This window comes from Lepidochelys kempii, chromosome 4, assembly GCF_965140265.1.
Source record: "Lepidochelys kempii isolate rLepKem1 chromosome 4, rLepKem1.hap2, whole genome shotgun sequence".
In the NCBI taxonomy this organism is placed as follows: Eukaryota; Metazoa; Chordata; order Testudines; family Cheloniidae; genus Lepidochelys; species Lepidochelys kempii.
In genome coordinates this window covers 19,512,481-19,538,917 of record NC_133259.1, presented here as the reverse complement: position 1 = coordinate 19,538,917, position 26,437 = coordinate 19,512,481, and the positions used below count along the sequence as shown (strand labels likewise).

Genomic DNA, 26,437 nt, shown 5'->3' with positions numbered 1-26,437 from the left:
ATTCCTTCGTCAGATTACAGCAACATCCAGCCCCAAACATGAGCACTGTTTATAAATAAAGATGCAGCATGTACAGTGGAGTACTACAGTTCCTCACCATAATGCTGTTGATCTACTTGTGAAGCGCTTATAGAGCAAGTCACTGGTTAGATTTCAGAAGAAAAAAATATTCTTGTATCAGGAAAACATTTGAAGGGCTGTGGCGGGGAAATGCAATGCAACTTTATTTTGAAAAAGACAAATAAGAGTGTAGAGACGGGCATCTGTTAAAGGGTAAATTTCCAGTTGTGTTATAAGCTTTCTGTCACCCAAAAATAATAGGAGTCAGAGATGTAAAGATGAAAGTAACTGAAAACACCTGTCCCCCTCCATAAACAAAGGCTTACATACCAAAAGAATGAAGAACATAAAGAACACAAATGTAGTGAAATAAATTGGTCCCAAAACTCTGTTAGCTTCTTCAACCTCTGTAAAGTTAAAGTCTCCCAAAATGATGCGGAACTGAGTAAAGCTTTAAAAACAAAACAAAAACATGTCCAGCTGTTAAAACATTTTTGAATTCTGGCAGCAAATTTGTGACATTTCATTCTATTTTGAGCTAAGCATTTTCATTATGGAGTGGGATGGAGGGGAGAGGAAGTGTGGTAGGGAGAACTGTATTTTTTTGAATGTTAGTCAGTTGCTGTGCTAATTAAATTTTCATGCTCATCACTAATGTCCTCACAGTCACAGTGGAGTAGAACCTAACTGAACTAAATCCAACGTCTCTTTACACATTATAAGACTTTTTAAAATCACCATTATGCTGTACAACTTGGAATAGTCACCATCCAGTAAGCAATTAGTCACACGTGGTTAACGGGATGTTCTGCAGTTTTTAGGGTACTATGCAATCACTCAGTAACTAAATGTAGATCACTACTGCAATGTAAAGTAATGTAACAGTCAGCGATACATTCTCAAAACCCTATGACTTCCATCTATTTGAAAGAGTTGCCCATCTCTTCAAATGTTAAGAAAGAAGAAGTCGTCTTTATGTTTAATATAATTTTTGTCAGGACATACTTGAAGTTTTTAGAAAAATGGTTTATTATGTGCATCTGTCATATTTAGTATTGTAGAGTGACTATTTTTTTTTCAACAAAGTATACTGAAACAGTTTCTAAAAAGTGTAACAGAAATCCCATATACCTACAAAAACAGTCAGCTCTCTAGAACTTTTATATATAACTGGGAGCTATAATAAAACCTTCTGTCTTCAATGAGGTAGCGGAGGTCATTTGCTGATGTACTGAAGAACTGTTTATTATTATTATACTCACACACACTCCTGGAAAGTACTGAAGTCATCAACTTGAGTGCCAAACACAAGGTAAGCCAGCTGAGCATATGCTAAGAAAATAATGAAAAACATAATAGCAAAGCCAATGACATCTTTGGCACAGCGAGACATGGTGGTGGATAACTGGCTCATTGTTCTGTTGAAGCTGACAAATTTGAAGAGCTGTTAAAAAAAGAGAAATAGATGTAAAAACAAGACAGACAACTACTAATGAATGAGCAACGTTCCAACCCCTCACATTCAAAGTGTATTCAAATCTCATAGCACTTAATATTGAAGATACAGAAAATCAATCTACTTTTATTTTTACAAATATCCCTTCTATCAAAACACTCATACTAGAAATGAGAGAAAAATTCATTGAGGGAGAACCAAATTTCCAATCCTGCTCCATTATTTGCGCACACTGGTTTTATTGCAGAGTTATTCCAGTGTTGGACTACCAATATTAGAACTATTTTGAAGGGGGGGAAATATTGAAGCATGCCTTTTTAAGAAACCTCCCTACAGGCTTGTTGGGTTTTTTGTTTTTTATTTAAACATGAAGCAGAAGACAGTCAGGAATTTTCAATTTATATTAGTTAACATTCACCATCTCTAAGTGTAAAAATGGCACATAGTTATGCTTTGTTTTATACTTTATATCATAGTGGTAGAATACACAAGTCACTTGGTAGATTAAGAATGAATTTGTGTTACTTCCTAAAGCGTACAGAGGGAATTCTCTCTCCATTGATGTAATGCTAAGATGCCCATGCAATAGATAGCTTCACCAGTTCATTAACAAAAAAGTTTCCTTCTAGAACTCATTACATCTAGAGGACGGAAAACAAAGATGGACATGGACAAAAAACTATCATGGGGGAGCTACTCGAATGCCAAGATTTAGATTTGCCAGAGCACTTTAAATAGTCCCATGTGATATATGCATTCATATCTCAAGGTTCCCTTCTCCACATCAAGATACACTGAGTTACTATCAACTTCATTTCCAGAAATTAATAGATTACTAAAAAATTTTGGATGCATAAAATGAGATCATAGGAGAGCCAGAGGAAATTTTAAATATACATTAGAACCTACTTCTTGCAAGGTGGAGAAGCTGTACGAGAAGTATCCTACAGCGAGGGGCAATGGAAATCAGTCGAAATAGGGTCTTCCTTCACATTTGCTAGACTTCCTCAAACAGTGATTCCCAACCCTTTGATTCTGTTACAGCCCCCTTTAGAAGTGCAGTTTGTTACCAGAGGCACAGAAAGCAATGTTTCAGTGGCAGCACTACAAGGTGCCGCTTCTGGAAAAGGAAAGCTAGGAACATATAGAGTGGCAGCCCCACACGACCCTTCAGAAATCCCTGTGGCCTCCAGGTTGGAAACTGCTGCTCTAAAAACCTAGTTATCTGAAGTGCAGTTCTATTCTGAAAAGTGGCTACAAATATAGCACCTTCTTACTCAAGAAATCAGCTCTCTTGGCATAGTCAGAGTTATATCGATTAATTTTAAGTAATACAAGTTAATTGTTAACTAGTTTTTACTCCTCTCAGCCCTGATAAAACTCAGCTGGATTCTATTCTTTCATTCATCAGCAGAATTGTTAACTTTAGTTCTGGTGAGTTGTACTTGAGCAAATCCACTGAGGGCTGATTGTGACACCTGTGCAACCCCGAGGGCCTGATTCAGCCCAAATAAATTTTATTACTAGCAATTATGTGTAGACGGAATAACCCAGCATGACTCTCAGATCCTAGGATAAACTATCAGGGTTGGGAGTTAGGAAAGACATCTTTTTTCTTTCAGAGTAACAGCCGTGTTAGTCTGTATTCACAAAAAGAAAAGGAGTACTTGTGGCACCTTAGAGACTAACCAATTCATTGAGCATAAGCTTTCGTGAGCTACAGCTCACTTCATCGGATGCATACTGTGGAAAGTACAGAAGATCTTTTTATACACACAAACCATGAAAAAATGGGTGTTTACCACTACAAAAGGTTCTCTCTCCCCCCACCCCACTCTCCTGCTGGTAATAGCTTATCTAAAGAGATCACTCTCCTTACAATGTGTACGATAATCAAGGTGGGCCATTTCCAGCACAAATCCAGGGTTTAACAAGAACCCTGGGGGAGGAGGGGGGGAGGAAAAAACAAGGTGAAATAGATTACCTTGCATCATAATAATAAATAAAATAATAATAATAATAATAGGTTACCTTGTGCTGGAAATGGCCCAACTTGATTATCATACACATTGTAAGGAGAGTGATCACTTTAGATAAGCTATTACCAGCAGGAGAGTGGGGTGGGGGGAGAGAAAACCTTTTGTAGTGGTAAACACCCATTTTTTCATGGTTTGTGTGTATAAAAAGATCTTCTGTACTTTCCACAGTATGCATCCGATGAAGTGAGCTGTAGCTCACGAAAGCTTATGCTCAAATAAATTGGTTAGTCTCTAAGGTGCCACAAGTACTCCTTTTCTTTTTTCTTGTAAACCAAGCACACATGATGTGGAAATCACTGAAACACATTGAACATGGAACCCCATGGTGTCATTATTACAGTCTATCCCCATTTTTAAAAAGTTTCTAGGCCTGTCAGTTGTGAAAATAGTTTCAGCATTAAAAACTGCCAATATTATCTAGCCTTTATCTAGAGAAATTAAAACAGCACAAGCAGAGGTATGAACTTGCTCCATTTTAAAGCTTAGTTATTAAATGGCTACACCTTTAAGCACATCCATAATAGCTACTGGTTCAATGAAGCTAGTCTTCTTATCCTAATATTCCCTTCATCTGAATGGACAGGCCATAGAAATGGTCTGACAGAAAACACAGTTTTAAACCAGCTGCCCTAGTTTAAAGTCTTTGCTGCTGGTATAATGTCAGTTTTGACTAAACCATAAATAGCCATATAAAGAGAAGAACACAAAAAAAGTGAAAGACAGCAAGGAAGACTCCAGGAAAGCAAAAGTATTATCATATTAAACACTAATGAGTATGTAGCTTCAACACAGCAGTCACGGAATCCATGTGTTTTAGAAACTATCCACGTCTTAACATTATAGGACTTTTGTATACGAGTCAATTGATGAAATGTCAACAGCTGCATCAGGCTGGGAGAGAACAGGAACTAATTAGGGCTAGTGACTTGTCACTGGGTCAAGGAACAACAAGATTAGACTGATTTTTTCACACAATTTACTATGAGCACTATCAGCATTAGCACTATTACTGATTCTTTTTTTCTAAAATTAGGTTTCAAGATAACCCTGTTTTCACTCGCACATAGTTTCACTTACACGTTTTTGGTCTGAAATTTTCCATGGTTAGCCTCAGCAGAAATGTGAGCAAGCTTGGAATGTAGTTGGTTGTTTCCAAGGTGCAGAAACAAATCAAAGATATTTCTTGCAGTTACATTAGCATATGTGTTAAAAAGCTTCATTCCAATCTGAAGTATTATGATTTACCTTAATCCAGACAAAAAACACAGTGACGGCAGCAATGTTGTTGAATTGTATTTGCCAATATGCCAAAGGTTCAAAATTGGGGAAAGCGTTTTGATCTTCCAGCTGCTTCTTCAGTAACATGTCCACTGTTGACCTTCTATATATGTTAATTCCTATAGCTGCTACGGATAGCTGAGTAGAAAAGAAATACACAATAAGAAACACTTGACTGAATAGGTTTTAAACGCCACTACATAAATAGATTTAAAACAAAAAAGGAAAAGGCTGGTGTGGCAATCAGTGCCTACAGACTAGATCTAGCCCACAAGATGTTTATCTTAAATGAAAGCTTTGATTCTGAATGTCATGCAGACCACAATAAAGTTTCTAGCCCTCGTGTGTGCTGACTACTTTCTAAACACAAGCATAATTTAAATCAATGCACTAATGTCTGCCTGAAGCTGCAGACAGCCTGAAACAATGACTCAGATCAACTACACTCTCCCTGTATTGATCATTTTAGCGGATGGACTGGACAACGGTTTCAGGAGTGAACCCCACGGGGTCTGGAAAATGAGAGTTGCTGAAGGGAAGGAAATGCAGAGAAGAGAAAAGAGAAGAAAAGAGAGGAGATTCACAAAGACCAGGGAGAGAAAGAAGAGGAAGAGAAATTAAGGGCAGGAATAATGATGGCCCAAAGAGCGAGCAACTTTTCTCACTGAGTCATGAAGGGCCAATAATGCACAGAACAAACAATAACTACATGTTTAGCTACTACCACAATGGTCAACTTCCACCCTTGATCATCACCAAAATCTTTTAATGACATCAGTGAACACGGCACTGTGCATTGTGGGGAGTATATCGTCCTGAATTTGTACCCTGGCCCATGGACCATAATTACACACAGAACTCAGCCCTCTCCTCTGAATTAGTTTGACAACCCGATTTAAATATGTGGTACATTCTGACTATAGCAATGAAATTTCTCATTTTTCCCCACTTAATGCCGTAGAGGCATATAGTTTAAGTGATCATTCAAACTCTTCAGTCACAAATTCCCAATAGGGAGGTGGTATTCCCCATGTTACAGACAGGAATATTAAGGCAGAGATGTTAAAGTGACTTGCCCAAGGCTAGAGAACACTAATCAGAGTCTAGAATAAAAATGTAGAAGCTGCTGGCTCCTGGTACCATGTATATTTCAATTGTTACATTATTGGTAAATGTATTTGTATAAAGCAAAGTTGGCAAAACCCCACCACAGGGGTCTACATCATGGATTACACAGGAGCCTGAAGTTCAAAGGTAAATTTTTCACTCCGTACAAAGAGAACATTCGGTCTACTTTATCAGGAAGCCAAACTTGACTTGTACTATATGGAAAACATGCTGGTGCAGGCTGTGCAGTGCAATCAACTACACTCTCTGGCACTTGGGTCTGGTTGGCGAGTCATAAGCAATGTCATTCAAAACTTGTTATTAGCTGGCTAAGTATCTGAATAAAAACACTAAGATTTGTTAGTATTACTTTGCAAATACCCACCCACGCTCTCAAAATTCCCAAAAGTGTTGGCTTTAAAGCAGAGAACGTCGTCACCGGAATGCCACTCAAAAAATCATTGCATTTGCTGGTATTTGAGATGTGGAAGTATGGGAGAGCCACGATAAAGCAGAAATTGTTATAGTTTCCTCTCCTCATGGCTGTCCCCGCAGCTTCAAGAATCATTGGAAGAAAATTATTTCAAAATAGCTTTGTATAGAGGGAAGGAGATTAAAAACCTGAAAAATGCTAAAAATCCCTGTGTACACAGTAGAATCCTTTCAGATCCTCTCCTAAAGATGCCACTGAATAGGAGAATCAAGGAAATTCAGCAAAATATACATAATCTAAATCGTGATACCCTTTCTCCCACTGAATAGTACCTTCTGCCATGAGTAATCTCACTGAAGTCATGTAATTAGAATGTGGTTACTGTCCCCTTCAGCACACATTTGTGCCCTATACCCATGCCACTAGTGCTGAGTGCACTGAACACTTCCAGGAAAACTCTTCAAAGAAAGCAATACTAGAATATCAAAGATTCATATCCATAAGCCATTACCCACCACAATGATAAGGATATCAAGACAATTCCAGAGACTCCTGAAGTAATGCAGTTTATGGATGCGAATTTCCAAGATCTCTTCTACAATATAATAAAGGGTGAAGAGACAAAAGGCCATTTCACAGGCTGCCAGGAAGAAATCAAAACTAGAAATGTAATGGATAAGCTTCACTGGCTGAAACTGCCAAGATGTAATGAGGCCGCCTGTTGCTGGAAACTCCACTAATAACCTGCATTTTAAAAAGAAAACAAAAATACTATGTTTTAGACACAGAGTCTGAAAATTACTTCAACATAAGCTTAGACTTAAAATTTGTCAGCAGGAAATTTTACAAAAATCTAAGAGTAGTAGAAAAACATTTTCATGAGTTTTAATTATTAAAAATTTTAGCTCTAAAATTTTTTAACAAGGATGGGAGTTGTTTGACTTAAAAATTCCTGTATAGACAAAATTTTAAAGTATGTGCACAATTTCGCACTCAGGTGACACACACAAGACATCGTATAAAGCAAGACTGTATGTATACAAATCCCTAATCTGCACATAGACATCTTCTGTTGCACTCACACTTTAAACTTTGGTCCCTACTGTCTGCAACCTGAGTACCGGGATTTGAAGTTTGTATGTCTAGTTTCACTTTTCAGACTAAAAAGTCGTCAACCAGCAATTTAAAAAAAATGTTGGCCTTTTCATAATTGTAGGTGCTGTTAATAATATATGTAAGGATTTTTTGTGTGTGTGATTTTAAGACGCAGCACTGTCCTTTGGAACAGAGTCACTGATTTCAGATCATTTCAGTAACTGCATTTAGAAATATAGTTTAAAACAAATATTGGAATTTTTTAAAGTCACAGAAGAATCCTGATTTTTACAAAGAATAGTTATGTAGTGCATCTTTCAGAATATAAACTTCCCATTCCACGTAGCTACATGGTTCCTTAACTCATTTAGGATAAATCCTCAACATCAAAAAGATGCTCTCATAATCTGACCCAGGCTCAACTGCCTTCAGCTAATCTTTTTCAAATGTACCAAGTCTTCCTATATTTGGTAGTGATAGCGGACAAATTCTGAACACAATAAGAAATTCATGCTTTCTTCTCAAACAGGAATTACCTGGGGGAAAAAACACCTTAAAAAATTGGACTCATTTCAAAATTGTCAATTAGAAGGAAGTAGTACACAAGAGAAAGGTGGCTAGGCTCTGTGGACATGCTGGACAGGATACTCAGGTGTCTTCTCTAGTGACTCCTTGAGGGCCGTAGATGCTAACCAACTAACTCCAAGGGCTATCCAAATGTAAGCATTTGGGGTGGAAATCATTAGCAATACAAATAACTCTTCCTCTTGCTGAAAAGTTCCAAGAGGCTCTCACTTCACTACATAGTAAGATTCAGTGCATATTGATCAATTCCCATGATACAAAATAAAGCAAATCCCATATCTACTGTTTGTGCAATGTCATTTGAGAGAACATAAATGCTATCCAAAGTTTTATAAATACCTGACAATACAGAATAGATTGATGTTCGCATTGTACACAGAGAAATCAATAAAGGCTGCTCTTGTCCCTCTATCCAGCCACAAGTATTTCTTAAGGTTAGCAATCTGTGTGGCTGTCTCCTCTCTGCTTCGTGACAGATCTTGATAATAACCAGCCCCACTGTATGAGGCAATCAACCCCCAGTGGCTGCTCCCATTCAAATCTTGTTCATTGGTGTAAGTCCAGCTGGTTTAAGACAGCAAGAGAAAGAATACATTACTCACTCTTTTCATGTGTAACAGCATATACACTAGCTTGATCACACAAAAAAACCCCAATTGCAATAATTTACAAGAGATATTAATAAGATGTGGTATCTGTAACCTGGAAAGATGTACTAGAGGGTCTCTTGATATTAACAGACAAAATTAATAGTAAAGATAGATAATAACAAGTCACAGTAAATTAACTATGTCTTGACAACAGAATACTCTCAATTGGCACAGGGAGTTGTATTCTCTTAGTGAAACAAAAAGCAGCATATAATACTTTACAACACCACTGTGAGGGAGATAAGTAGTATTTCCACTTTGTGCATGGGGAAGACAATTTAACCAAAGACACTCAGTGAGTAAGCAGTCAAATCCAGAATTAGAAGTTGAGACTTCTGGCTTCAACTGTGATGCTTAGATCACATTGCATTTCTAGGCAATGGACATACCCGTTGGTGGCAGACTTGGATGTATCTAAACCAGTAAGGCCAAGAACAGAACTAATAGACTGATTTCATACAGGTGGAAGAAACTAATTTAGAGTTGACAACTGTTTTAGATTTAACTGTAAAGGAAGAGTTTACATGCAGAACACGCAATAATTAAGATGTTGCTTTTGGCAGGTACCAGATATCAATGGAGAATTAGATAAAAACACCCACAGAATTGCAGAATGCACACTTGGCTAAGTGGATGAGAGAGAAATACATACGCTGTTCCATTTCGGAGCCCAAAAGGAGCAGTATCTTCATTAGCAACAGAATAAACATCATAGCACTCTTTAATTTCATCTTTTAAGTCCTCAGGTATCGAGCATGTCCCATTTCTCACTTTCAGCTGCCGAACACGAGGCACCCCCAAAAGCAGATTCTCATAATAAATGAAACTTTTGTTTTCTGCCATGGTTTTATTGTTGTACCACATCTCCCAGTACAGCCCATCCAGCAAAGGGCCTTCTGTGAACTGCAGAGGAAGAAAGAATTTTAGGGATGCTAAATTCATTGAGAGCCAACACTGAGTATCTTTATACACCTCCACTCCTGCCAAGGATGTGTTCAATATTGTAATTGTTAGTTTTTGTCTATTAACAGAAAAAGTTCTTGCTACATAAAGTTACTTAGCAAAAACTCCTCTGGACAACTAAGTGTTGATGGGTTCCAAGGGAATTTCCCCAACCCACCATGATCAGAAGTATGATAACTATGCTACGTCCACTGGGCAAAGGATTAGAGAGAGAAAGAATGACGGATTCTGAGTTTTTAGAAATAGAGAGATCCTCTGTGGCCATGTCAGCATTAGGGAAAACATTCTCACTAAAGCTACCATGAATTCAGCTACATGCAGCTCTCTTCTCTGCTCGCATTTATGCTCTTTGCAGTTGAGAGTTATTAAAGCCCTGTTTTGTATGATTGATACAAAAATCAATGTGGCTGCTTGAGTTACAAAAATAAGAAATATGAACCTTAAAATATATCAAATTGACTTATGAAAAATTATTAGTAGGCTAAAATAGGTAAAAATTTCAGAAGCGCCGAAATGACATAGGAGCTTGTCTTTTTTCAAAATTGACTTTGGCACTTAGGACCCTAAGTGTCTTTAAAAGTCAATGGGACTTAGGAGCTGAAATGCAAAAGTCATCTTAAAATTTTCTACTCAGTCTATAGACTAGTGTGTTTTCTGGGAGATGGGAGGAATAAAAAATAATTTTGGTATACTGAAAACATTCTAATTATTTTTAGTACATTAACTGCTCCTGAATAGTCATAGCAACACCATGTACTCATTCTTGCACTGTGTTGTGCTTGGGCAGACTGCTACAGCAACACCCTGCACAATGGAAGAATACTGCAACCGGCACATCGCAGGACCAGGACTGATAATGGCTCATAAGGAGTGAAAGGTCAATGATCAGCAAACAAAGGCCCAAATGCCGCAAACAATGATGCATGTAGTTAGCTTGCAACGCAAGTAGTACAGGAGAACCTCAGAGTTACAAACATCGTGGGAATGGAGGCTGTTTGTAATTCTGAACAAAACGTTCTGGTTGTTCTTTCAAAAGTTTACAATTGAACATTGACTTAATACAGCTTTGGAACTTTACTATGCAAAAGAAAAATGCTTTTAACATCTTAATTTAAATGAAATAAGCACAGAAACAATTTCCTTATCTTGTCAAATCTTTTTTTAAAAACTCTTTTTAGCGCTTACATCTAACAGTACTGTACTGTATTTGCTTTTTTTCTTTTTTGTCTCTGCTGCTGCCTGATTGTGTACTTCTGGTTCCAAATGAGGTGTGTGGTTGACCGGTCCGTTCATAACTCTTGAGGTTCTACAGTACCAATGAAATCAACAGGACTCCTAACAACACCACTTGATGTAACACACCTCAGCAACTCGACAGGTGTGTCATCTAGTTAGGTCAGTAATGTCCAGGCCTGATAAGTAACTGTATTAGTATATCAGAACCAAATATATTCTCTCCTGTGAACTAAGATTTAAATCCAGGTTCTAAAAGTGTATCTAACAAGTGTTAATCCATTGTGACATCTAGATTCCTAAATTCAACACTTGTAATGAATTGCATTTAGTAACTCTGGCCTTGTCTACACTACAAAGATTTGCCGGTTTAGTATACTGGCAAACCCTCCTAGTGCAAAATGCAGCTTATAGTGACAAAAGAATGTTTTTGCTTATATAGCTTATTCCAGTTTGCTGAACAAAATAACCTACAGTGGCAAAGCACTTAATTAAACAGTTAATTGCCAGTATAACTGTGTCTACACTAGAGCTTTTGCCAGAATAAAAATGTAGTTAAAAAAAAATTTACATTCCCAGGCAACATTACTGTATCGGCAAAAGTGTAGACCAGACCTAAGAGCATTTGTTGATTATGATGGAGAATTTAAAAGATATTTACAGATGGTTGAGAGTCCAGAGGGGGAAAAATAACAAATTTACAGTGACAATAAGATACATTTTTTCCCCTTCACCTTCCAGAAGTCCTCCATGGTGGATAAGGTTTTGAAATTGGTTTTCTCCATTTTCGATAAAGGTGTTTCCAGGAAGAGCTGTGACATTACCCTAGTGTAATAGTACATACTGGAACTCACCATCCCATAAGTCACTGCAGGAGACATTTTTTGGTAGGGAGGAGAGAAAGAGGGAACCAAGTTTTAAAAGCTTATTTCAAAAACATCTGATTGTATTTTACACAGAAATGTTAACATTTTTTAATAGGATAAAATGTAAGGCAAGCTTTTCCCTATCACCAAGCCCCCGATAATCACCATTATGCTATGTTTACGCAGCATTTATGCTATGTTTACGCAGCAATTAAAAACCCGTGGCTGGCCGTGCCAGCTGAATTGGGCTCATGGGGCTTGGGCTAAGGGGCTGTTTATCTGAGAGGTAGACATTGGGGCTAAGGTTGCAGCCTGGACTTTAGGACCCTGAGAGGTGGGAGGGTCCCAGAGCTGTCTGCAACCCAAGCCAGCTGGTGGCTAACTGCAGTGTAGACCTACCCTTAGTGTAAAAGGAATACAGAATAGAAGTGTTAATCAGCTTTCAAATATTCAATGTTCCAATTCCACTTTCTTTAGTTAATTATTTATAAATTACAGGTACTTAAACTTTTAAAATAATAATTGGTAAGAAACAGGATATGTGCAGTAACTTTAAAAGATCTTTTAATTAGAAAACCCTGAATACAGATTTACGTTTTGCTCCTATTGGGCCAAGTCCTTGGCTGAGAACCATACAGCACAAGTTATAGAGGGATGGAAAGATGACTTTGGTTTCTTTGATCATGGGGTCACTGAGTGCTGTGCCAATCCCCAGTCAGAAGTTAGAGCAGCCCACAACAGGGATAGAAGTGGCATAGGATTCTCTAAATCAGACCCAGAAGAATACCCTTTGAACCAGACTAATCCTTCCAATGCTGGATATGGTAGCTCAGTCAGATTCTGCTACTAGTCTAGCACAGAGCAGCTGAAAAAGACCGCCCAACGTCTTAAGCGACGGCAGGAGCGGTGTTCCACCACCTTCGAACATCTGAAGTTTCCCAGTAGTAAGGCTGTGCCTGTGCTGTGGCTCCCGTCCATCGCATTTCTCCACTAGCCAAGTGATACCAATGTGACCTGAGTCAGTTTTACCCTCTATTTCTACAAGCATACTGGAGATGCTACGCATAGCAGGAGATGCAGCGTTCTCTAACACTGCAGACTATTCACAGAGGATAGCGTTGGCTGCTCGTAGACATACTGCTTCCCCTATGCACCATTAGGAACGGACATTGAAAATGACCAAATTCCTGATTCAACCATGTATTTAAGCATTTAAGTAATCCCATCCCTATGCAGCTAAGCACTTGAGCACATGCTTACTCATGCAATTATGTGCTTAGCTGCATAGGGACACGATTACTCATACACAAAATTAAGCACACTTAAATGCACTGCTGCATCAGGGCCTAAGACTGTATCAGTTGCTTCTCCTCACTCCTTTAAAACTGGGCCATGTGCACAAGCAGCAGCATAGATGCCATTCTGGAGGGATGAGGCAGGTGGAAGGGTGAGGCAAGGAAGGCCAAAAAACCCCAGAAAAGCTCAAATGAGGAGAAGGCAGAGGAAAGGGACAGAATATCTAATAGCAGGGCGTATCAGGAAAGGTAGGATTTGGCCCCTCTCTTATAGAATAATAGCATCTTTCCAGTTGGAGTGAACAGGGCACAGCCACCAGAAAAGACTGACACAACAGAGAATTAGGCCCCCAACTTAAAGACTGCATCTACACTACAACTGTAAGCATAACATTGGGAGATCCAGTTATAGCACAGTTAAAGTCGCTGGGTGGACAGTACCTAAACTGGTTCCAGGGACACTGTTAAAACCCTGAAAAGTCCAATACCACAGCCCACTTTGAGGGATGGAATTAGGTCCAGGCTATATACCAATTTTTAATCTTGTTGTGGTGACAGAGTCCTTTGACTATTATATAGTATAAACAGAGTTAAGGAAAGTTAAACTCCCCTGTAAATAAGACTGATATTTATTTTCTTTCGATAAAGAACAAGAACTATCCAATTTATTTGAGCATAAGCTTTCGTGAGCTACAGCTCACTTCATCGGATGCATACTGTGGAAACTGCAGAAGACATTATATACACAGAGACCATGAAACAATACCTCCTCCCACCCTACTCTCCTGCTGGTAATAGCTTATCTAAAGTGACCACTCTCTTTACAATGTGTATGATAATCAAGGTGGACCATTTCCAGCACAAATCCAGGTTCTCACCCCCCCCCCTTTTTTTTTTCCAAAAACCACACACACAAACTTTTGGAAAAAAAAGTCATCACTTCAACGGATGCTACTCTGAAACCAATAATTTTATTGAGTGTGCCAGACATGTTTGGTAGGTAGGACCTTACCAAGCAATTATAGTCACATCTTCAATTATTTTACAACAACATTACAACTCAAAGTAATTGGTCCTAGCAACAGGGGATCTCTCAGCCCCCTAATAATCCCCCCTTAAAGGAGAAGGGGTTGGAGTTTGCAAACCTCACTCCCCGGTAGTTGGGAGTTGGTAGGCAAGACTAAATTCTTCTCCTCAGGGACAACGTTGTTTTATGCATTTGTACGCACAATGGGGCCGCCAATCCTGACTGGGCTCTTTGGATGCGACCACAAATAATAAATAGTAACAAAATTAAAGCCATTTCCGTGGTTCAAGCATCTACTCACTATCTCATGCCAATGTTTAGTACCACACACTTTACCCAAGATCTACTTCTGTGTATTAGCATACATGAGGCTGCAAGCCTGTTTAGGACCCTCAATGTTATGTGCACATGTAGAGAGTCAAAAAATGTTTAAGAGGCTACCACCGCTAGTCTTTCAACCACTACAGAAACTTTTTTGCTTAAGGATACCTGGCTTTGACTTAGTTGATAAAAATCATACCTTTTCAGACACTTTCTGAACCTTAAGTTTTGACTGTGATCAATAGCTCATGCCTTTCACTATTCGATGGCATCAGATACACAGAATTTGTGCCATGCACCAGCTTTTAAACAGTCCCTTGGAGGACCCCTTTCAGCATGCCAGAACCTGAAAGGGGTACCAATTCGTCCAGAAGGGTAGGCCACATGGCCTCAACGCCTTTAGGACTGAGGGAAAGGTCAACATTTCAAATGCTGCATTGGCAGAACATTGGCACAGCTGTGCTGATGCAGCTGTGCCACTGTAGCGCTTTAATGAAGACACTGTGGGAAGGAGGAGAGCGGTCACCCATCAGCACAGTTAATCCATCTCCACAAGATGCGGTAGTTATGTCGGTGGAAACTGACACTGGTGCTCAGGTTGGTATAACGACATCACTCGAGGGTGTGGATGTTTCACATCCCTGAGCGATGTAGTTATACCAAAGTAATTGTATAGTGTAGACCTGCCCTGAGCCTCCAGAACTCCTATTTCACACCATGAGACGGACTCCTGTTCAGAGACTTTTTGCCCTCTTCAGGGATCAATACACCTCAGCAAGTATTTGCAGTGACATCAGCCAGCCTTTTCAAAACAGGGTAGGATTTATTAATCAACTGAAATATAGCAGTGAGAAGTCCTTCGTTAGCACAGAGAAGCAATGGTTAAGACATAATCCATACTGGCCAAACCAGGGTTCCTGTGAACCATGCTGCTGTCTGCTTCTATCCCTGTCTCAGTCCCAGATGAGAGCTGCTGTTTCTCTCCCAAAGCCTGCTCCTACCCTAACCTCCTGTCACCTTTTGGTCCATAGTTGTCCTTCTGCAGATGCCGGCTGAGTTCACATGTTCTGCCCAACAGAGTTTCTTGTGGATAGGTAGCAACTATTCAGTCCTTGGGGTTCCCATTGTCTTTCTGGATCCTCCATTGACATGGGTCAATTTCAGTCAGTCCTTTAAGGACGCATTCATGACAGCCCAGTTACATGACCCAACGCCCCATGTCTCCTGCTCTGTCTCAAGAGCAGCTTTTTAACCCTTTACATTCCATGTAGCAATACAAAACAGGGGGAAACTGGGGCACACACAGGAATCATAACTATTACCAAAGTCCCCACTTTTTAAACGGAAGGTATTATTCTATTTTGAAGGTGGGAAAATTGAAGCAAACAGTTTAAATGATTTTTTCCAAGCTCACACAAGAAGCCAATGGCAGAATTAGAAACAGAACCCAAGTATCCTAAATACCAGCCTCATGGCCTAATCACGAGACAACAGTCCTACCATCCTGGGGTAAAAACCCTCATTGTTCACTCTTGGGTCACACAGCACAGACAATTAGTATAGAAATCTGAAAATTAATGGAAAATGGTACTTACAGACACACAAGACCACAAGGAAAATCACATATGTGATTAGTTCTCGTAAAACACTTTTCAGGTATCTCTCTCTGCTAGTGTTTTCTTCCATCAATCTTGTACCCCACAGACCTTTAAAGAGAAATAGTTACATAAATGCACGTAAGGCATCACATATTAGCCACATTACTGATATAACTGAGGCAGAGTGTGCATCAGTTTTGTCGTGACACAAGCCATGACACAATTTTTGCTGCATATTCATAGAATCATAGAATATCAGGGTTGGAAGGGACCCCTGAAGGTCATCTAGTCCAACCCCCTGCTCGAAGCAGGACCAATTCCCAGTTAAATCATCCCAGCCAGGGCTTTGTCAAGCCTGACCTTAAAAACCTCTAAGGAAGGAGATTCTACCACCTCCCTAGGTAACGCATTCCAGTGTTTCACCACCCTCTTAGTGGAAAAGTTTTTCCTAATATCCAATCTAAACCTCCCCCACTGCAACTTGAGACCATTACTCCTCGTTCTGTCATCTGCTACCATTGAGAACAGTCTAGAGCCATCCTCTTTGGAACCCCCTTTCAGGTAGTTGAAAGCAGCTATCAAATCCCCCCTCATTCTTCTCTTCTGCAGGCTAAACAATCCCAGCTCCCTCAGCCTCTCCTCATAAGTCATGTGTTCCAGACCCCTAATCATTTTTGTTGCCCTTCGCTGGACTCTCTCCAATTTATCCACATCCTTCTTGTAGTGTGGGGCCCAAAACTGGACACAGTACTCCAGATGAGGCCTCACCAATGTCGAATAGAGGGGAACGATCACGTCCCTCGATCTGCTCGCTATGCCCCTACTTATACATCCCAAAATGCCATTGGCCTTCTTGGCAACAAGGGCACACTGCTGACTCATATCCAGCTTCTCGTCCACTGTCACCCCTAGGTCCTTTTCCGCAGAACTGCTGCCTAGCCATTCGGTCCCTAGTCTGTAGCGGTGCATTGGATTCTTCCATCCTAAGTGCAGGACCCTGCACTTATCCTTATTGAACCTCATCAGATTTCTTTTGGCCCAATCCTCCAATTTGTCTAGGTCCCTCTGTATCCTATCCCTCCCCTCCAGCATATCTACCACTCCTCCCAGTTTAGTATCATCCGCAAATTTGCTGAGAGTGCAATCCACACCATCCTCCAGATCATTTATGAAGATATTGAACAAAACCAGCCCCAGGACCGACCCTTGGGGCACTCCACTTGATACCGGCTGCCAACTAGACATGGAGCCATTGATCACTACCCACTGAGCCCGACAATCTAGCCAGCTTTCTACCCACCTTATAGTGCATTCATCCAGCCCATACTTCCTTAACTTGCTGACAAGAATACTGTGGGAGACCGTGTCAAAAGCTTTGCTAAAGTCAAGAAAAATACATCCACTGCTTTCCCTTCATCCACAGAACCAGTAATCTCATCATAAAAGGCGATTAGATTAGTCAGGCATGACCTTCCCTTGGTGAATCCATGCTGGCTGTTCCTGATCACTTTCCTCTCATGCAAGTGCATCAGGATTGATTCTTTGAGGACCTGCTCCATGATTTTTTCAGGGACTGAGGTGAGGCTGACTGGCCTGTAGTTCCCAGGATCCTCCTTCTTGCCTTTTTTAAAGATTGGCACTACATTAGCCTTTTTCCAGTCATCCGGGACTTCCCCGGTTCGCCACGAGTTTTCAAAGATAATGGCCAATGGCTCTGCAATCACAGCCGCCAATTCCTTCAGCACTCTCGGATGCAACTCGTCCGAGTTATATTCTTATATATTCTTATATATTCTTCTATAAGATTTTAAACTGGAGAAATGCGGGTTCAGTATGTACATAAGTGGATACATAATTGGTTAAACAAGGGCAAACAAAGAGTAACTATTAATGGAATGATGTCAGATTGGAAGGAGGTGTCAAGTGGGGTTCCACTGGGATCTGTTCTGGATCCAGTGTAATTTAACATCTTTATTAATGACCTGGATATTGGAATAGAGAGCATACTGATCAAATGTGCAGATAACACAAAGCTAGGGGGGTTGCAAACACTTTTGAAGGATAGAACTAAAATTCAAAGGGATCTTGACAAATTGGAGAACTGGACTATAGACAACAAAATAAAATTCAACAAAGACAAATGTAACGTGCTACACTTAGGGAAGAAAAGTCAAATGCACAAATAGAAAATGGGGGATAACTGGCTTGGCAGCAGCACTGCTGAGAAGAATCTGGGAGTTGTGGTGGATCACAAACTCAACATGAGTCAACAATGCAATGTTGCAAAAAACCCCAAATGCAGTTTTGGGCTGCATTAACAGAAATATAGCATGCAAGTCATGGGAGGCGATAGTACCGCTCTACTCGGCACTGATGAGGCCTCAGCTGGAGTACAGTAACTCCTCACTTAACGTTGTTGTTACGTTCCTGAAAAATGCGACTTTAAGCGAAACGATGTGAAGCGAATCCAATTTCCCCATCAGAATTAATGTAAATAAGGGGGGTTAGGTTCCAGGGAAATTTTTTTTTTTGCCAGACAAAAGGCATCATATATATTTTAAACAATGTTAAACAAGCAATTTAATACAGGTATTAAACAGGCTGGCAGCCCCCCATCAGCTCCCCTGCCTGCCCCCCCCACCACCACCTCCCACCCGCCAGTGGACCCTGTGGATCAGTGCCTCCCCCCTCCTTCCCCTGCCTCCTGCGTGCGGCAAACAGCTGGTTTGCGGCCTTTAGGAGGCAGGGGAGGGAGGGGGAGTCTGTGTGCTGCGTCCTTGCTCCTCCCCACTTCTCCCAGCCTCCTGAACGTGGCAAACCAACTGGAGGCAGGGGAGCAGGGGGAAGGCGCTGATCTGCGGGGTCTGCCAGCGGGCAGGAGACACTGGGGGAGGGGAGGTGTAGGGTCTGATGGGGGGCTGCCAGCCTTGGACAAAGCAGGCGGCCAAAAGACGTTCTAGTGAAGCATTGCACAACTTTAAACGAGCATGTTTTGTAATGGAGCAGGGACACAAGATCAAAACAATGTTAAGTGAGAGGACGTTAAGTGGGGAGTTACTGTACTGTGTCCAATTTTGGTCACCGCTATATAGAAAGGATGTAGAGAAACTGGAAAGCCGGTGTAAGGGGGCGTGTGAAGAAAAAAGTTTGGGGAACACTGCAGTAGAGGCTTTAATAAGACTTTCTACATTTCTTATTTTTCAGTGCAAGAAGGAACTGTAGTCAGGACATCCATTAATGTTTTACACCCTGTCGTTCCACTTTTCCAGAGCCAAAAATCTTCTCTATATCTACAGTTTCCCTGGGAATCTGGGCATTTTACTAGCTGAAGAATTGAGGTCCAATATTGGGTTTATGACACTAGCTTGCTTGAGAAGCTTCAACATTCCATGCAAGAGCACCTAACTGAGAGCTAGTCTACACTGGCAACTCGGCAGCGCTTTAACATGGCTTGGGTGGTCGCTTTTTTAGAGAGCTCCCCCTGCATTCTAAAAAACCCACCTCCACGAGGGGCGCGGCTCCCAGCGCTGGTGCACTGTCTACACTGGCGCTTTACAGCGCTGAAATTTGCTGCGCTCAGGGGGGTGTTTTTTCACACCTCTGAGTGAGAAAGTTGCAGTGCTGTAAATTGCCAGTGTAGACAAGCCCTCAGCCTTGCTATACTGTCCCAAAGGGGATCAGAAAATAAAGGAAACTTTTTTTTTAAAGTGTCACCAAAAGGTCAATTGTTGAATGTTATCAGGACAGAATGCATTAGCAATCATAATAATAACAGGAATGCAATAAGGAACAGAGAAGCTTGGACCAGCTGTTGATGTTCAATTCAGAATTGTTACCTCCAGCCAACTGTTGTTTAACCTAAAAGCAAGCCAATATGACCTAAGTGTAAAGGAGGACAGAGAGAAAAAGATGGGGGAAAAACACAACTCAATTTATTCCTGCAAAGCCAAACTGTCATCACTCTCAGTTTTCAGATATTTTAAGTAACCAGCCTTAAAAATTCCCTTTAGATCACTAGTGGATGTAAATAAAATTATCTGAAAATCCCTGAGGAAAAAAAATTAATGTTCAAGATATCACAGTAATTTGGAGTCAAATTTAACAGCAACAATGGAAAATTAAAACAAATGTAAACTGGACTATGAAGCAAAAATGTAATCCCAGCTGTTGCAAAGAATAAAGTCTGAAAGATCCAGCTGCTGAATGGGAGCTTCACCCAACAAAGAGAAAGACGATAAAAGCTACAATCTTCCAACTGCACGCAATGCTAAGGTTCATTCCAAAAGCATTAACAGAGCAAATATTTTTAGAAACCATTAAAGCACACCAATTCAAGACAGTACTTAGCCACAAGGCCAGCACAGGGAGTAATAACTTTAGCATAAGCTTTCCTCTCAGTTTTCAGTCTTTAACAACCCTTCATTAATATACATTAATAAAAGGGTGGAATTAGTTCTACCATAAGGAAACTAGGTTTTTGGTTTTGTTTTTTACTTTGTTCTTCAAAGCCAAGGCTGAAAAATTTACAGATAAGTGCTGTTGCAGTTTACCATATAAAACGCCCAAGAATGCTAAGTACTAGTTGTCAGTACATTAGTCACCAATAAGAAATGTAGCAAGCAAAATATTTGCTAACTGAAATTCTGTCATATTAGAGAATTATTGTAAATCAGCATGGAGCAGAAAATTACAGCTTTGAAAAATCCAGCTCAGAAGTTCACGGAGTAGGCTTACCAATAAAGTAAATCCAGATTCTATTGGCCATTATATTTCTTTTTCGGCCTGAAATGTTAGGACTGATGTAGCCACTTTACCATTTTACTAGTATATTAGTTTAAATCAGTGTTTCTCAAACTTTTTGTGCTGGCGACCCACTTTGGACTTACAAAAAAAATTGTGACCCCCTCGCACTAGAAAAAATTGCAACTCCCGTCCCTACCTTAAGCTCAGGGCTGAAACATGTAAGTTAATTTTGCAGGGCCGCAGGCAATTGGCCTGCTTCCTACCCCCTAATGCTGGCCCTCCTTGCGACCCCCCCCAAACTTGTCCCTCAACTACCCCCAGGTTGAGAAACATTATTCTAGATAATCAAGAATACTGCAGGTTCAAGGAGTCATTTTAATGTAAAGATTTGATTGGAATCATCATTGAACCATCAAAATTATCTCAATTCTAGCTATAATTTACCATTTTCAGCATCCCATTTCTGACATATAAAGTTATTCATGAACTTTTGATCCATGCTGAAGTGACCTACTATTCGCTTTATCAAATGTTTATCAAATCCATAAACTAACATTTCTCTTTCCCTCTCTCTTTTATTGCCTGAAAGGCATATCCTTAGATTACACAAATTCAGATGAGGTGTCACACTGTAGTGATTAGAGGAAACTACAAAACAAAGTAAACGTCATCTCATAGTAAAAATCTGTCCACAGAATACATTTAATTTGTTTGAGCCACACAGGTTTTGCTACATTTCCTTTCATTTTTAAATAGCTTGTATATATTTGGATTTATAAACAAAAAGGTACCTCCAAAGCTGTAAGTGCCCTTAAGATGTTTTAAAACAATTAAAAAAACAAAACAAGCCAAAAGCAAGCTTATAATATATAGCAGCAAACAGTTAAGCTATACAGCAAATCAGAAACATAAAACCTCACCCTCCCTAAATTTGCCAATCTCAAGCATCACCTCCTCCCAAAACAAACATAAAAGAAGAACCTTATACATGTCCTGAAGTTCAGATTGCTTAGTGAAGCATCAACTTCATGACTACTGTGACCCAATAAGTGTTAAATGTAGCAGCCTCCTTGTTTAAAAAAAAAAAAGATTAAGAATGTGAAATTCAAATAAGAAAAACATTAAAGGAAAATGCTAGGTAGATGCATTTAGTATTCATGAAAGCAACAGAAAAACAGCAATGACTGAAGCAAGGTCTAGCACAGAAGAGGAAGATTGTGATCTTCCCAACCTGGCTCTACAAATATACCTTAGTCCTAACCAGCAAAATATCTCCTTACTCAGTATTGGCCCTCTCTGTAACAGACAATTGCCATCATGCACAGATCATGTGGTGGTTTGTAATACAAAGATCAGGATAAATTCAAAATACTTTGTTTTGACTCAAGTTCAGCCCTGGGTGGCGGGGCTCAGGCTTCAGGCTTCCCGCTTGGGACTGAAGCCTTTGGGCTTCAGCTTTTCGCCCCTACATCCTCCCCTGCCCCAGGCTCGGGTTTCTGCCACCCTACCCAGGGTCATGTAGTAATTATTTTTTTGGTCAGAAGGGGGTTGGGGTGCAATGAAGTTTGAGAACCCCTGGCCTAGACAAATCGTTGGTTTGAGCCAGCATGGCCATTATGTTCTTAACCCATTATGACTACAACTTATCATTAGGGCCCTACCAAATTCACGGTCCACTTTGGTCAATTTCGTGATTTCAGCTTTTTAAATCTGAATTTTCATGGTGTTGTAATTGTAGGGGTCCTGACCCATAAAGGAGTTGGGGAGGGGGGTACAAGGTATTGCCACCCTTACTTCTGTACTGTTGCTGGCAGGGCACTGCCTTCAGAGCTGGGCGCCTAGCCAACAGCCTCCGCTCTCCAACCACCCAGCTCTGAAGTCAACACAGAAGTAAGGGTGGCAATCCCATGGCCCCCTAAAATAACCTTGTGACCCTCCTGCAACTTCCTTTTGGGTCAGAACCCCCAATTTGAGAAACGCTGGTCTTCCCCATGGTATTTGTATAGTATTGGATAAAAGAACACAAAAGACCAGATTTCATAGGGTGAGGGTGGGCCACCAGATTTTACAGCCCATGATGCGTTTTTCATGGCCGTGAATTTGGTAGGGCCCTACTTATCACCTTCTGTGCTTCCAGTTACCAATTTATTTACTCTAACAATGCACCAGTTACTGCAGAGAATCTTCTCAATCTAATTATCTGGTTTGCCTGTTCCAACACTTAAAACATACTGTTCAGGCTTTTGCTGCATAACTGACTCCATATTTAAACATATCGTGTGTTAAAAGATTTTGTAAGTACCATATTTTCCATTCTTCAGTGACATCCCTGTTCTCCATGAAACATCAAAAATAAGTGAGAGTGTTTCCAATTCTAGATTGAATAGTTCCTTAAGTTATGCTACAGTGAATTTCACTAGGCCTTGATATAAAGGTGTTCAGTTTATCTGTAGTAAGCATCCTTCAATCTGTACCTTAACATTTCAGACTTGGAACCTCTCTCTTTCATTACTTACCCTATATCCACTATCCTCTTTAGAGAAGATTGTTGTTATAGATGTGCTAGGAAAGGACACTATCTGTCCGTAACTGCTTGCAAAAATAAGTGCTGTCTCTAAACTCTGAGAATTTATAGTGAATAGTAATAACATCTTTTCTTCACTCAGAAACTGAAGAGAGGCTTCTGTAGTAACTTTAGCTATACTTACATGTGATTCACACCATTTAAATACTGGGCTGAAGTCAGTGGGAGTTGAGGGCGCTAAGCATCTAGCATATACAAGCCGAATATTAGTCAAACAAAACCAAGCTATTTTTCTTCCAAAAGGGACCCATACATTTAAGTAAAATATATCTGAATATGCAGAATGCCCCAAGCAACTAGAGGACATTAGTAATTTAAAATTTTATTTTCTTATCTTGCAAAACCATAAAATGTAGGCCCACCAGTTTCCACAAAGCATGCACTTTACTAGTGACATCCCACCCAACAGCATAAAGAGAACTAAATCAGTCACCAATAGACTGCATGCTAGAACATCATACCAAGAGGATCTGGTGATTCAACATGGGCCTGCACCACAAAAAAAGGTAATTTTCAATGACCGATGTGCACCACCTTCCAAATTGCTTATTTTGCCTGAGAAATTTGTGTTAGACTGATCTCCCTGACTGACAGAACCATACCTTGCAATTTATTCTCCTGGCAACGTCTTCCTCTCAGATGCTAATTCCACTTCAGGCCCAGCTCCCTGTGCTGCAAGTCAGTGGAAGGACTTGTCCAAAAAAATATTCCCACTTGTTCTAAAACCAGTTCAACTGTAGTACAGTAGGATCATTGCGTATTTTAAAAAACAGATTTCCTGAGGGCATACACTGACAAAGTTTGAACTGTACAGCAGGCAATGTCTTCCTACCCCAGCGTGGAGTGGCCAATCATTAAAAAATTATATTAAGGTAACTGGATAGTTCAGAGGACTAGCAGAGGAATAAAATGTCTTTTTCAGCTAGTTGGGGACAAAAGCTGGATCCACACTAAAAGATTAACTGCTGCTGAAAGTGGTGTTTTGTACAGTCAATCATCTTTATCAACAGGTTCCACAAACCAGTATTGAAAACTGTTCTAATGCTAGCACTGATCATATTAGCGTAGTCATGATTGTTTTCAATACTGTTTCACAAACCACAATTGATCCAATAGTATTAAGTTATGTGATCATCACAAAGTCATGGTCAGTATTGTGCCATCTAATTCAAGTACTTGCAGTCATGTTCAGACTATTTTTTAAATGTAGACAAACATGGCAAAGTATATCAGAAGGGGAATATGGGAAACTTATTACAGTTGCCTAGACTGTACCTGTTTCTTGGTTAAAAAAAAAAAAAGGACTTCACTTTCTACATCTGTCAAGCCAGCTCCTTTTCCAAGCACTAGCTATACACACATATAACATTCAAGGAACAATGCTAAAGGCCATAAATCCATCAAACAACAATAATTATTTTTATATACTATAATCAATCACTACTGTCCACTTTTCAATCTCACACCACAAAACAGGAACTTATTTCATTGTGCAATCTTTCACAAAAATTGATGCAGAGCATGCATGCTGCATACCTAAACAGTGCACTTTTGACTTTCACATCCAAATAAATACAGGGCATTTTGTTTTGACATGAGATGGCTCAATTCACAGAATATTTTTATATCAAAAATTTTTGGGGGATGTCATTAATAAAAGGACAAGCAACTGTCCGATTTGCAAACCTCAGGCCTGAAACTGAATGTAGTTTGATAGATCTGTTCACTTTGTGTCACCTAATATTTGCCAGCTTGCACCAGTTCAGATTATCTATCTAGTTGCAAACTTTATGGAAAAAGCGGTTCACTCCATTCACCATTCACTTTTACAGTTACAAAGATTTTCTTTGAAATGAAGAAAAATCCTGAGTCTAAAATACAGAAGCCTTTTAATTTTTATGAATATTGATGTTATGCAACTATAAAAAACAAAACAGAAAAACACTGTGGGGCTTTTGCCCATGACTTCTCCCCCACAAAACTGAACCCCAGCTGACTTCCTACCCCCCCAGTGAGCTACTCTGCAATGTCAAAAAAAAAAAAAAGGGAGGACTCGTGGTAAAAAATCCATTAAAAGGTCACACACAGGGTTGCACATTCTGGATGCAGCCTGACCTACCTTTTCTCAGTGTGCTCTCTTCCCTACAAAGCATCCCCTGCAACTGACACCCTGGGAGAAGCAGCACAAGCAAGAAAGGCAAAGAGCTTGGGGCAGTTTAAAACAAGGGGCCGAGGTTGTGAACAGATGTGTGTGTGTGTGTGGGGGGGGGGGGTAGCCAACGTGGGGGTGAAAGGATCTAAAAGAGGCAAGAGCCAGAGCGCTTGCGGGAATGGAGTACTAGGTCCAAATGGCGAACACAAGGGGCAAGGGCTGAAAGCCGGGGGGGGGGGGGTGTGACTAGGTGAGAGGACTCCAGGGCCTGAATGTGAGGGAAGCTGGGGGGGTCTCAGCCCATGGGGCGGGGGGGGGGCAGAACACGGGGAGCAGCCCATGGGGCAGGAAAAGGGGGGCACAACACGGGAGGGGGCAGGACCCGGGGGGGGGTAGGTCGTAGAGCGGGGCTGGCTCCTACCTCGCAGGCGGCGCGCCAGCCGCTTGGCCCAGGCGGTTCGACGGGGCAGAGGGGCCCCATCCGGGGGCAGGTGCGGGGCCAGCGGGTCCCCCCCGGCGGGGCTGGGACACGGAGCCGCCCCCACGCCGCGTTCCCCCCGCCGGCGCCGCCGCCGGCCGCTGTCAGGCTCCCCGGCCGGGCCCCGGGCGCTGCTGGCGCCGGGGGAGGGGGAGGAGGCGGCGGCCCCGCGGCTGCCCCACTCCACGTCCATCTCCATCCGCAGCACCGGCCCCGCCGCCGCCGCCTCCTCCGGCTCGAAGCCCGGGTTGTCCCGACTCCAGGCCTGCCGCGAGCAGGAGGAGGGCGGCGGCGAGTAGGGCCCGCCCGCGGGTCCCTGAATCCGCCCCAGCTCCAGTCCCAGCCCCAGCGGTCCCCCGCCGCCCGGGGAGGAGAGCGCGGCCCTGGCGCCTCCGGTCCCCGCCATCAGCCCGCTGCAGCCGCCCAGACGCCGCGGGGCGGGGCGAGACCGCGCGCAGACCTGCCGCCCTGGGC

General features: G+C 41.2%; 1 protein-coding gene across 8 annotated transcripts in view; it reads right to left on the bottom strand.

Annotated features, from left to right (window-relative positions):
* The window catches only part of PKD2 (polycystin 2, transient receptor potential cation channel), a 71,828-nt gene extending 45,391 nt beyond the window's left edge, over positions 1-26,437 (bottom strand). For 6 of the 8 annotated variants that reach the window (XM_073340654.1, XM_073340655.1, XM_073340653.1 and 3 more), the window contains exons 1-9: positions 25,907-26,437; positions 16,004-16,114; positions 11,634-11,767; positions 9,356-9,606; positions 8,393-8,617; positions 6,889-7,117; positions 4,801-4,971; positions 1,323-1,504; positions 391-511 (exon numbers count right to left, since the gene is read on the bottom strand). In XM_073340654.1, the coding sequence (XP_073196755.1) occupies positions 391-511; positions 1,323-1,504; positions 4,801-4,971; positions 6,889-7,117; positions 8,393-8,617; positions 9,356-9,606; positions 11,634-11,767; positions 16,004-16,114; positions 25,907-26,369 (1,887 nt within the window). In that variant the 5' untranslated portion in view covers positions 26,370-26,437. Of the gene's footprint in view, positions 1-390; positions 512-1,322; positions 1,505-4,800; positions 4,972-6,888; positions 7,118-8,392; positions 8,618-9,355; positions 9,607-11,633; positions 11,768-16,003; positions 16,115-17,306; positions 17,496-25,906 lie in introns of those variants that run through there. The other 2 variants (XM_073340652.1, XM_073340659.1) reach the window with 2 other exon arrangements.